Source organism: Haliaeetus leucocephalus, unplaced genomic scaffold (genome assembly GCF_000737465.1).
Source record: "Haliaeetus leucocephalus isolate CR32 unplaced genomic scaffold, Haliaeetus_leucocephalus-4.0 Scaffold151, whole genome shotgun sequence".
NCBI classification, from domain to species: Eukaryota; Metazoa; Chordata; class Aves; order Accipitriformes; family Accipitridae; genus Haliaeetus; species Haliaeetus leucocephalus.
In genome coordinates, this window is record NW_010972587.1 from 11,650,729 (window position 1) to 11,664,117 (window position 13,389).

The following is a 13,389-nucleotide window of genomic DNA, read 5'->3' on the forward strand; positions in this document are numbered from 1 at the left end:
TCAGAGAAGACATTTTAGGTGTAACTCCTGCCTATTCTGCTGCTAAGCAGTGTTGAGAAGGGTTTCTGTCAGTCTTTTTTGTTTGAAACAGTTCCAGTCATTAAAAGAAACAAATCTTAGGATTCACAGAACAGTGAACCTCTAGTCTGGTGCTCAAAACAGCCTCTTCAGAGAAAAAAAATCTATACTCCAATTCACTCTGCTTCTGATTCAGACAAGGATTTGAGCCTAGATCCTATAATACCATGAAGGCTATCCTCACTGCCACGATAGAGAATCGGTGATAATTTCAAGTCCTGAAACAAAGCAGAGCATCACAAGGAGATTACCCTCCTTGAAATAGGCTTCCTAGTAGTAGGAGTATGATGTCAGACAAATTCCAGTGTTTCATTACCTGGAGCAGAGCATATCATGCTACATGGATGTCTTAGCAACAGGGTTATTAACTAAGAAGCACGAGTACTGTTTTAATTTTTTTTTTTTTCTTTCCCATGGCTGAAACTATTTGCATGTTTTTACTGAATTCACTGATAATTCTTAAAAACTGTTACGGAGCATTTTAATGAATAAATGATTTACTGAAAAAGCCTAGCTTCACTGAGAGCTGCTGATTCCACACGTAACTTTTATTGCCCCAGCCCATAATTAGGAACAGCTTTTGTTTGTGGAAGATGTGAATCCAGTTTCTTCACTAATTTTCCTACAAAAAAGACTGGGGGCGGGGAGGGGAAGCCTTGGAAAAGAGATTTCCAGCTATACCCTATCTACATGACAACATCAGCCTGTGTCCCTGCATGTGCGTAGGCGGAGGTGTGAATGCTGTGAGCAGCAGGGCAGGCTGTTCTGCTGCGGGACATGTGCGGCAGTCAGGACGGTGCTTCCCCTGGAGAAACCCAGATGTGGCTGAACCGCCAGGAGACAGATGAAATCAGAACAGCCATTAGCACAACGTGCAGAAACGTGCGTCAGCTAAAAAACACTGAAGAAACAAAAGCAAATCAAGCTGATAGGCAGATGGGTTGGTCAAACGCGTGTGCTACAGAAACCAAGACAAAAGCAGTAAGAAGAGTACCCAGGCTGTTGGCAACAGTGCAAGGGGTGTGAGAAATAACTGTATTGGGAAAGGTTTCAAATTCATTACAGTATAGATTTGTTTGAACTAGCGCTGACAGAGCAAGCACAGGACTCAGAAGCAATATTACCTCTACTAATGGAGAAGCAGGTAAATTAGCTAAGGCAGAACATGATGCAAATGATGCATATTACTTCCTACACTTGACCTGAAGTGGTTAGTACTACTCCTAAGTATCATTACACAGACAGTGTGGTGCCTTGTAGAGCTACCCTCTATGTTTAAATGGGTAAGCAGGTTTTGGGGAAAAAAATGCAATTATGGAGGAGACTTCAGTCAAGAGGAGGAAGTCTACTTGCTGACTTCCACGTTGTCAAAGATTCTCTGCCACACATGGCAGAAGTGGGATATTAGCTGTTTAACAACCAACACAGCAGTTTAGGTGTTACAGTAATCTGATTCCAGATAGATGACAAAACTAGCTGCAATATAATATCAGCAAATAGTTTTTCTAGTCCAGAAAAATGACAGCAAGTATTTGTGGCAAATGTTGGAAACCATTTGGGTGCAGCAAGGGTGGATGAAGATCCCTTCAGTGACACAGGATATGTGTTGGAGTTAGTAATTACAAACATGCAAATTGGCTTTCTAGTTGTCTTCAAATTTTTACCTCTTAGTCTTTGTGTTTCTTCCTTCAAGTGTCATACAAGCTGCTGTGGTCACAGGCATCTCTGCAGGTGATTGTTGTGGTGGTGTTTTTCATTAAAAAAATTGAAGAAGAAAGTGGTAGCAAACTGTTTGGAATATTGAGAAAGAAACAGAAAATTCCAGGGAAGAGTATGGAGCAAGGAGATTCATGCATATGGCTGAATTTTCAACTATGCTGGCAGCATCTATAAAGGACTTTTCTTCCTACAGAGCCAGCTGCATTATAAAACCACACAGTCTTTTGATAGATCCAGCATCCAGCCTCCAATCAAGCTGGCAGACGTGTCAGAAATGTCTGGCTATTTCTCAGTTCTTGAGCCTCTCGCTTTGTTTTAACGGTTTTCTTTCCAGAGCAACTGTCTGTACCCTGGACTGAGGTGATAGCACATCTGTGTTAACAGCCATAATTTCAAAATTAACTCATACGTAATAAGCATTTCTGGCAAAGCACTTGGTGTTTGTGGTTTGGTTAGTGATTGACCACAACTGCAGTGTGCTTAAGGTGACCTGCTTTGTTCTCAACTTCTCATACTTGTAAATGTCTTTGTTTCTGTACATGATATTCTATTCAAAACTGTTTGTGATGTGCTCTGACAATTAAGTGAAACAAATGTCAGCTTTATGAAGGCAGCTGTGGGTTCAGACAGGACAGCTGAGCTGTCTGTTCCTCCCTCCTTGCAGTGGAAAAGACTGCAATTTTTTTCTGAACCAGGAAATATCAGTGGGGAGTTTTAGATCAGTCTTGGAGTAGGAAGAATTAACATCAGACTTTCAAGCACAGCGATGCTTTTTACATTGTTTTAGGGACTCTCTTCATAGGCAAAAGGACATTGTGTTTTACATTTTCCTTTATAGTCTTCTGGCATAAGGAATGGATTGAATGAGGTGTGGCTGAAAGCCTACATTGTTTAGTTCCACATAATAATGTAACTTAGGCCTGCTATTGTCATCTAAGGGGAAATTTCACCAACTTCCCAGAATGTTTAAGCACATTAAGACCGTTGCAAATAGAGACATGCATGCAGTAAAGCAGCTCAAACCCCAACCAGAGTTGACTTCTCTTGTGAAGGTCACTGCAGTAACAGAACTTTTTTCAATCTACTTCATACTGCTGGTTCTAGGAGAGGGAATCAAGATGGGACAAATTAGCCTAAATGAGGATACTTAGGATTTTCCTTTTATTAAACAATTCCCAGATGTGGAGTCAGCGGGTGGCATCAAAGGTGTGGAACACAGAGCACTTGGTGGCAGCAGCCAATAAAAGTTTGCCCAAGGATGTGTCATGAATTTTTATCTTCACTCAGATTAACTGGGATTTGACAGGGACAAGTTTGAGGATCAATCTGCATGTGTCCAAAAAATAGTTCCATAAGATAGTACTGACTTTTGAAGAACTAATTTATAAGGCTTTCCACCCTCCAGTGGATTGGAAAAATCAATTAATATTAGGCCAGCTGGTGGAAAATAACTGCTAAAAGTGTTTTCATCAGATTGCGGGCCCCTGATTTTGTCACATAATGCCTCTATCAAGAAAACTGAGTACACTGATGCCCCAGTGTCCCTATATGATTTTATATATCATCCCTTCTCATATATAAGCTTGACATCTCTTTGGGCAAGGGTTAGTCTTTTCCGTTTTAATATGTATATAATGCCTGAAAGGGTCATAACTTTTGGCTGGAACTTCGAGACGCTTTGCTGTACGATCAGTTAGGACTGTAAATAATGTTGATAATATACATATATGCCTGTGAATATTCACTTTGGAGTATGTATATTTGTTCTTTGTTTAAAATAGAAATTAATTTCCCAGTACAAGCACATAATTATTGTTATAATTTAATTAGTAGTATTGTCACATAATTTTTTTTTCAAAAAAATAAATTATTATGCTATTATTGAGTAAAGAACATAGGTAAACATGCATACATATTGTAGAGACCTTTAAAATCTGTATTTTTTCATATAGGCTGAACACAGAGGTACAGAAAATATTTTGCTAGAAGGGCAGGAGTTTCTCAGCAATCACATAAAAAGAACTGCAAAAATAAATGTTTTTGTGATAGGATTTTGAATGGGTTATTTCTATGCTGGGTTTCTATACTGGGTTATTTCCACAAGTGCACTGGAGCAGAATAAGGCCTGATTTTCAGATAAAAAGAGATTGAATGTTAGAAATTGCAGTTCTCAACCCTTTTTAAAATCTACTTTTAAGAAAATGCTTCATCTTCAAAGAAAAAAATTATTCCGCATGCATAGTCTTTAAATGCTTGTTACTGAGACCAGTCTTAAAATGTTAGAAATAGATGCAAGCTATCAAAGAGCAACTAATTGCTTCTATCTACAAATACAAGAAGACTAAAATAATATGACTGATGGATAGTCTGTTGTGCTGGCTATCAGAAATAAAAATGTCATCCTCTCCCAGTGAATAGTTGAGTCTAATATTCAAGTTGTGTATTGAAATCCCAATACTATCTTATAAAAATAGAAAAAAAGCAACCAGATTTGATAAAAAGATGCCCGCTGATATCTCCCTTGTTAGTGAATTGTGAATGTGCTGTATTCTAAATACCTGGACTTCTCTAAAATCCAGTGTTACTATGTGTGTGTATATGAGTCAGCAGATAGCTAAATACTGCTCTAGTTGACTGTATTTGCTTAAACTGATAAAATTCCTATGCAAATATTTGGCTAGTTCAGTAAATAATTGGGAAGGGATGTATCTCTTAATTTCTTAATTTTCTCTTTATCACTATTATATTAACTAGCCATTCCAATTTTTGTGAAGTACCTAGTGTGTGAAATACTGTGCCATTACTGTTCTTGGTTTTATCTGTATAGAAACTAAAATAAACCAAATATTCAATGACTATCCCAAAGCTACAGCAAGAAATGGTGTCAAAACTAGAAATGGAATACTAAAGAATGAAACAGCAGAAAATTGGCACTTTGGTAGACCAAGATTTCGTCTCATGTTCCCTTGTCCCTGGATTTGAGTTGGATCAGTGTATTCCAATTCTGAAGTCGTACACTGAATGAATCCATACAACAGTATATATTCAGTATATTGCTTTGGTTTCTAAGCCTCATATATGCCATGCCTTAAAAGTATCAGTCTTCAAAGGATGACAGCAATTTATGAGTTATTTACATGTTAAGTGGTTGTTCACAATTAGTCACTATCTTAAAAAAGATAGTGGCAGTTCTGATGTTTAACCAAGTGCACCCAAATTCATTGTGTTAGTTACTATGTAACAAAATAAGGACATATAATTTGTCTGTAGCAATGATGTTAACAGGATAGACATTGTAGCATTTGACAAGAGAGAGAGTAGCCAAAAATTTGCTTTGGAGTATTTGGAATCTTACACAGCTGATTTTCAATATATTCGCATTAGGAATTCTTAGGTAAAGTGTTAAGCACGTGTTTCATGTCCATCCAAAATCTCTTCTGAAAGAAGAACAATCTTTTCAGACATAAAAAAGATGCAAGAAAAGAAAAAATTAAAGTAAAAATAAAGCTGTTACTTCTTGATTTATGAGTTAGAACAAGTTTCATTCCAGCAAAACTTGTGTCTTAGCACTCTCACAGTACAAGAGTGACACTGCAATATCTTTATATGACAACAGCTTGAAGTAATCGGAAACATATCATGATGTCCAATGGAATTGGAGGTTGAATTTCATTTCCATCCAGGCGAAGGTATCGGAGGCGAGGGGTGTTGCCATAAAGACCATAGTCTTCTGCTATGGCAATTGAGACTGGGCATATTTGAGTACCATTGACACCTGAAAATGTAGATCAACATGTTAGGTAATTTCCATGGGAAAGGTTCATGAAGATAAAATTCATTTAGAAAACAAATAAAACAGGCTTCCACTGATACTTGCGTGAGAGACACTTGCTCCTGTGAGAGTTGGAAAATGCTGATTTAACAATTAACTGCTTTTTTGATCAAGCAAAAACGCATCTTAACATAATGTAATCTAAATCAGTGAATCATGTATTTAATGTGCTGCAGTTATGAATAAAGGCCATGAGATGCATAGTTTTACCTTGGACAGAGAGGAAACCAATTTAGACAACTACTGGGTAACTATTCATTGAGAAATAGCACTCTGCCCTCAGAGAGAGAAGAACAAAGTTAATGCTGAGGGGTTTTGAACATCTTACTTCAATGACAGTACATTAATTTTAGCTGATAATATTCCCCAATGAGGATCTTACATTCAAAATGATAACAGTATTGAATCAGAGGAGCTTTTCGTATAGTGCCTGTAACTTTTAACATCTGTACTTTCCTGTTCTCTCAAATTCTTCAGTACAGTTGGTTTTAATTGCAAGAATAAAACTTGTGAAATGGGATATTTTTCTTCCTAATCTGAAAGCCAACAAGTCCTTAAAATTCTTTATAAATCACATGTAGCTTGTTTCAGTTCAGCTAAAATTTAAAATTATGGCTTAAATCATTACTCATTTTCATAAGAGTTTAATAGATTGGGTTCTTTACAATGTCTCCCCTAAGTTACCTCTGCACTGTCACTGGGCTAAAATGCTTTTCATATTTTGTCTTCAGTTGTTGAATAGTGTGGCTGCCACTGCCCTATTTCAGCCTCAAAACGGCCTTATAGAAAACACTGAAGTGGTGTTTGTTTATCAAAGATGTCGAATTCCTTTGATGAAATTATGGTATTTAGTGATTGGTCTGACTGCTTGAGGGTCTTGTTGGCCCCCAGACCACCTGCAAAAAGTGGTTGAATGGAGAATGTGTGTGTAACAGATTTTTTTTAGCATAGTTTTTTTAGCAGCCCAGAAATAGGAAAAGAAAAGCTTTCTACCAAAATTTTTCTCCCTTATATTTAGCACACATCTTTTGATTGCAATCCCCCAAACTGGTTAAATGCTATGAGGAAAAAAAAAAAAAACCATTATTTTTTTTTCCCAAAAGAAAAAATCCACCCCATTTTGAAGAACTGCCCAGATGTTTGCAACATCTTGGAAATGGACTTTATGTTTGTCATGGAAACTAGATGAATACATCCAATTGGCCAAGGCCTAAAACTTTTCTCATATCCATTATATCAAAATGTCTTTGCTTATATTGTGAAACTTGATTAATGTTTGTAAAGCATTTGATATTCTTGGAAGAAACAAGCTACAAATTATTTTTATGTGTGAAGCTACAAAGCAGGAAGCTTGAGAGTGAGTTTTCATTTTGAAAGCAGTTATTAAAAGTTTTACAAGTGAATCAACACTATGTAGCAGAAAATATCTGCCTTTTCAGGTCAGCAATATTGTCCTTAGGAGACAGGATGGCTTCAAGTGTGTTCTAAATCTCTGTGTTCTCTGACCTAGAAACTATCCCACTGCACTAGTTTTCTCTGGGTTAATTACTCCAGCCTTAAAGTGAGGCAGCAGTTATCTAATCATAGGCCACCTAGGAAGAAGTTATTTCCTGATGATGTGTAGTATGAAGTGGTTTGGGTTTTTATTGTTCTCTTCCCATGAGCGGTAAATCCTACCCAAATTATCAGAGGAGTAAAAGCCTCTCTCTCTCCTCTTCTTTTGCAATCCTGTTCATGGGTATTTTGCTGAATTTTGCTTAAGCAGGAGGGGCAGGGCAGTCCATTTACATGGGTACAATTCACCCTAGCTAAACTGATCCTTGTAGAGGGTAAGTGTCAGTCAAAGTAAACCATTTAGACTCTGTTTATAAACTCTGGAGAGAGATTAATACTTCCAAAAAGTGATTCACAGCTCCTTAAGATGGGGTGATTTTCCCTCTGAATTGTGTATCTCTTTCCATTAACTGAGTAGGTGGTCGGTGTGACTAACCCAAACTAGATACAAAAATCTAGGATGGTTAATTCAAATAAGATGAATTCCACCTGTTGTAAACAGTATTGTTAAGTGGTGTAATATTTTAAAATGAGGTTCTGGAGCTGCTGTAGGAGAAAACTGCAGAAAAGCTTCTCATTAATGGCTAATACTGTATGTCTGCTGAAGAACCGCAGAAGATCCTGTTTCTTGTCCAGTAAAACTCATAATTTAGAAACATTAAAAAAGTAAGTTGATCTAGAAGGTAGATGTGTTCTGACATACATGATTGTGAGGGTATTTCTGTTCTATTCTTGTAATCTCTAGCTGCACTCACAGTAGTCCAACTTGAATGGTTGCACTCCCTTTCTCCTTTTCACATATTTAACAGCAGCAGCCAAGGATCACCCTGCAAATCTGTACGTTTCTGGGCTCTTCCAGCAAAGAATCCAGTACCAGCTATAGCACAGGGGTCTGACAATAAGTCAGGATCCGTAACTTCAACCATTTCTTTCCAAATATCCTATAATGGATTCTGATAGACTGGCATTGCTACTTAGTCCAAGGACTTCTCCCTTTCTTTACACATGGAGTAATATTAGCTCAGAGGAGCTATCCCAGTCTCCTGGTGTTCCTCTAGGGGAACTTACTGTTTGCTCCCTTTTATCGCTCCTTTGTTAGCACTGTAATACCACCTGCTTACCCTTGCTCCCTCACAACATCATCCTTTCATGCCTTGTCCTCTTTTTGCTTCCTCTAACACTCCCTTTTCCATCATTTGACATCTCCCCAGAGCTTCGCATGTGTATCTCATAAATAAATATGTAACCGTGTGTTTTAAAATGCCATGGAACAAGTGTGGTGCATATCTGTTGTAGCCATAATTAGTTTTGGTTTTATGTTGACTTTGCTTCCAACTTTCAAGTATGTTTTTTCCTCTGCCCATTGAGATCCTTGGGCAGGGGACCACAGGTGAAATCCTGGTTCCACTGAGACCAGTGATGAGGCTATCATTGATTTCACTGGGCTTCAGGATATTGCCTTATATCTTCATAAATGGTCTCTGGAGAAATAAGGCCTTGGACCATTTTGATGTCTGAGCTCTTGCAATGCCAACAGTGTAACTATGAACCACCAAGAGAAAATAAAGCAGCAATTGGCAGGTGTGCAGGGGTATCTGAGAATTAATATTATAGAAAGGGCTTGTACTGCACACATAAAAGTAAACTATCAGGAGGACTCTTTTGTGGAGAAACCAGATCCAGTTTTTTACAGTTATTTTTCTTTCAAATCTTTTACATTTTTTATCTTAAAGTAATGACTGATCATCAATTTTCTGGGTTTAAGAAGACAAAAGCAATCTGTAGAATTAATGCCATATCTTATTACTCCCGCCTGATGGAATTACATACCTTGTTTACAATCCTAAAGGCCCTTTGAGATATCATCTATGAGAGCAGTGTCTCATAAAGACTATGTCATTATCCCTTACCTCTTGAACAACTATGCTATGTGGTAGAATGTGCCTTACATAATACCTGCATTCCATTTAAGGTGACTTTGACTACTTTATATGTACTTACTAAAAAGAATTTTTTTTTTTTTTTTAATTAAAAGCAGTGTTGTGCTTAAGTTAGTAATGAATTTTGAAAAGTGGTAAAGGCAGCAAGGAATAAGGGCTTGTAGAAAACTATTGTGATTTAGGCTCATGGGTACCCATGTGTCATTGGAAAATGTGACTTGAGTTTGCATATACTACACAGGTTGATTTTCATGCTTTTAATCTTTTTTAAACTTATTTAGGAAAGGAAGATAGTTTGGCAGCTCTTTAAATACTACCTAGACACAAAACACTTCTTAAACTGGACAGGTTACGTTCCATTGATTTCAATTTAGTGTCCACTTAAAGTGACAGGATTCTGTTCCTGAGGCCCTGCAGTGAAGCAATTAAAATAAATCCCTTTGTAACCAGGGGGCAATGAAATATGTTCAGTAACAACATATGTCATAAGCCCTAACTCTAATTAACTGTTAGACTTCTCACAGGCCACTTAAATATGTGCCAGTTATACAAAATTGATTTCTTTTTACAAGGTTTCATACATTTGTTTTGTAAAATGCAGTGAATTAACCTGAATTATTGATGGGTATCTTCCTTTGATATGTCCTTGTTTCATACAGAAGCCAAACCATTATTTTTAGTGTATTTGTGAACTACAGTGACACAAAACAGGAGTATAGAAGCATTTATTCAATTAAATCACCATGACAGGAAGACAAATGTAGAGACTTGGTTACCTTCTGTGCAGTGATAAATAAGAAGTCATCACTTTGATTTTGGCTTTTGGCATGAAACAAAGGATTTAAGGTCTGTAGGACGTACTGAGCAGATACTTTACCCAGTGTCCCTAAACACCACATCCCCGTTGTACCTGGATGAATCTGGAAGCAGTGCTAGAAGCAGAACTATGACATGACAACAGGCTTCTTTTGCCTTGAGTACAAAACCTTGTCTCATTCATACAAAGTGGAAAATGTTAGAAGACATTTGAGGAGATAAACCTTAATAGGACAAAGCTTCTGTAAAGTCAGTGAGAAGATTTTTCTTGAAGTCTAAACCCAAGTGTCAGCATTTTGTGCACAGTAAACAAAAGATGGGAAGGATATTCAAGACTGAAATATTCAAAATCCACATTCTCATTAGTCATATTTGAACTAGATTGTGTTGACTACAGCCAACATTTTATTCTGCTTTAAGGGCACCTCGCCTTAAGCTCCTACTACATAATTTGGTTGGGCAGAGAGGAACTCAGAAGAAGTGAGCATACCGAAATTCTGTTAGTTTAGGGAAGTCCCTAAGGTGCTCAGGGACTTTGAAAATCTAACAGTCATACAGATGTTGTTTGAATATAACTTGGTACACCCACTTTTTTATTATTGTTCCTTGGTTATTTACTCCTAGCCTTTCTGTGGGAAGTTTAGTTTGTTCCTACAAAATGGTTACTGGCATGGTTATAGTGAAATATGAATGCACAAATTCTCCTTAATCCACTCATACTTCTGATCTGCTTGCAAAGTGTTTTTTCTGTATGCATGTGAACATTTTTCACATGTGGTATTACTTCCATGCACATATTTGGTTGTCATATTTTAGACGTGACTTGAAAACTGGCCTGTGGGAGGTCCTCTTGCTCATCTCCCTATAATCTACAGCACATTTTTAATCTCTTTATTTCAAAGAGCATTTTTTGTAGTTAAGTAGACATTTTAAAATAATTATGTCTTGGTAGGATCCCACACTGACAATACACACTTACTTTTGATTCTGTTGTGATCAAGGTGAAGGTGCTCAAGGTGAGCATTGAAGGGTGGAATTTTAGTGAGCTGGTTGTGAGACAGCTGTAGATCTAGAATGGATGAAACATTAAACCCATTTGGGGGAATACCGTCGTCAGATAATTTATTGTAGTTCAGCCTGAGGAAAGTCACTTTGGGTATTGCACTGAAGTAGTTTTCTGGTATCACTTCAATGGAGTTGTTGTCCAAAAATAGCTGCAGGGTGTTAGCTGGAATGCTTGAAGGCATTTTCTTGAGTGAATTTTTTGCTATGTTGAGTTGCATAAGATTGTTGAGTCCTTGGAAGGTGTCACTTTGAAGAGCGCTGTCCAACAAACTGTTATGGTGCAGATCTAACATAGTAAGGTTTTCCAAATTGCTGAAGACTCCTTCTGGGATTCTGGAGATTTTGTTTCTAGCCAGTCTTAGCTGTTCCAGGCCCACTGGTAATGGGGCAGGCACCTCTTCCAATTCGTTATCTTCAAGGAATAAGTAAAGCAACCTTTTCAGCTTGCTCAACACACCACTTTCAATTCCATTGTTGGTGATCTTATTCTTGTTCAGATTTATCCATCTCAGATGAGTGGCATTCACAAAAGGCTTCTCTGAAACTGTTTCAATTAGATTGTTTTGAAGATAGAGGTACCAAATTCTCGCTGGGATTACAGGTATTTCTTTAAGTCCTTTGTTATCACAGTATAATGCATTGGGGAAACTGGGAGGACAAAAGCACTCTCGTGGACACTCAGAAGTGTAGTGAGACCAATGCTCAGGATCCAGCTCATCATAAACTTGTCTTACAGTTCGAGTCCACACAGAATTGACCAAGAATAAGAGCAAAAGGCTTGTGTAGACTTTTAGAGTCATTGTTTGCCTTGGAAGGGGAGAAAAACAATTAGCTGCCTCTCAACAGAACTCTCTAACAGCATATTAGATTAACAAAGCAGTATTACATAGAAAATAATATTTCTTCTATAAATAGCCAAATTCTGTCCTCTGGCATGTTAAGGAAAAACTGAACGGTAGTATAAGGGGTATAAAGAATTCAGTGCTATATGTTGAAGAACATTTTCCTGATTCATCTCAGGCTCCACATTGGCTACCAGTTTAACTGATGTTCATGTAAGTGTCATTTCAAAGAACCTGAAAACACGTATGTTTTTTCTGACATTAAATCAGTGCTTCTTATAAATTTGTTTAAGTTTTCCTGTACAGAGCTATAAACTACTTTATGTAATGTACCCTCTTCAGTAAAACTATCAATACCATGATGATATAAATACTATTGTAGTTAGTGTTCCTCCTTTTAAAATTAATCATACCCTATTTTCTGTTTTTCCTCTCTCTTAAATTACAATGGCATCTGGATCAGATTTTCCAGGGTCTTTTCTCATCACAGAAAAGTGAAAGATCAAAGAGTGTTTTAACAGCTGTTTGTTGGGCATGTTCTTAAAAACCTTGGAGAGAATATGTTTGAGTAATCCATTCCCCTCCCTCATTCACTCTCTCATATCCAAAGTTATGAATTTCCTTCTCTAAAGCAAACAGCCAAAACAAATGCCTGATCTAAATGACACAAAAAATAAGTCCTAACCAAATTATATCATATACACTCATGCATCTTGTATCTATTTTACCTACTTAACAATTTGCTTTGTTTAGCCTCTTCCACCATTAAACGATGAACAAAATCATCAATGATAATTTACTCCTAAAGGAAAGATCTGTGCAGCACAAAAACAGTGCCTAACAAACTCTTTATCTTGCTTGCTTTCTGGTGAAGACTAGCAAGCATTTTGCAATGCAGAGGCAAGAGACTGATAGCTGAAATTTCTGGTCAAATTTAGGAGGTTAGTTTTGGCAAAAACAGTGTTTAAATAAAAAGTAAATTCTCTCATAGAGTTAAAGTACCAGTAAGGTTAAGAGCTCAGTTAAGTTGCTGCATATGATATGTAGTCATTTAATAGTTTTCAACATTGTTATTAGCAGTAACAAGTGCAGTATCCTACAAATCTTCCAGCCTCAGAAACTGCTATCTGGAAGCATTCCAAGAAAGGACAAATAAAATATTTCTAATGAATAACATCTCTTATTTACACAGTGAAATGGCACCTTCTCACTGTGTAAGTATTTATAACCTTAATAACGCTTTTAAAAAGAAATATAAAGTAATTTACCTTGTTAGTCAAGTTCCTGGAGCTATCAGAAGCCAGTTAGAAATCACTGTAAATTCGCAGCCTTTGGCTGCTAACCACTGTGTTTGCTTCCTGTCCTCCTAAGAATTAATAGCACATAAAACTTGACGTACATGCTGGTATTCCCAGATGTGTTACCATACACACCTTATTAGCTATTGTTTCTAATTTGACATTGCTTCAGAGTTTGGGCTTACCTCAGCTTTCTTGGATCTTCTTCTCTTTCTATTGGTCACTGTTGTTAGACTGTAATAGCT

The 13,389-nt window shown here is 37.2% G+C and overlaps 1 protein-coding gene across 1 annotated transcript; it reads right to left on the reverse strand.

Moving 5' to 3' along the window:
• Window positions 1-4,993: 4,993 nt before the first annotated feature.
• KERA (keratocan) lies at window positions 4,994-13,389 on the reverse strand. Its single transcript, XM_010561860.1, has 4 exons — window positions 13,330-13,389; window positions 13,115-13,209; window positions 10,919-11,811; window positions 4,994-5,572 (listed from the first exon to the last, which is right to left on the reverse strand). Exons 3-4 carry the CDS (start codon window positions 11,802-11,804, stop codon window positions 5,400-5,402), a joined length of 1,059 nt encoding a protein of 352 aa, XP_010560162.1. The 5' UTR covers window positions 11,805-11,811; window positions 13,115-13,209; window positions 13,330-13,389; the 3' UTR covers window positions 4,994-5,399.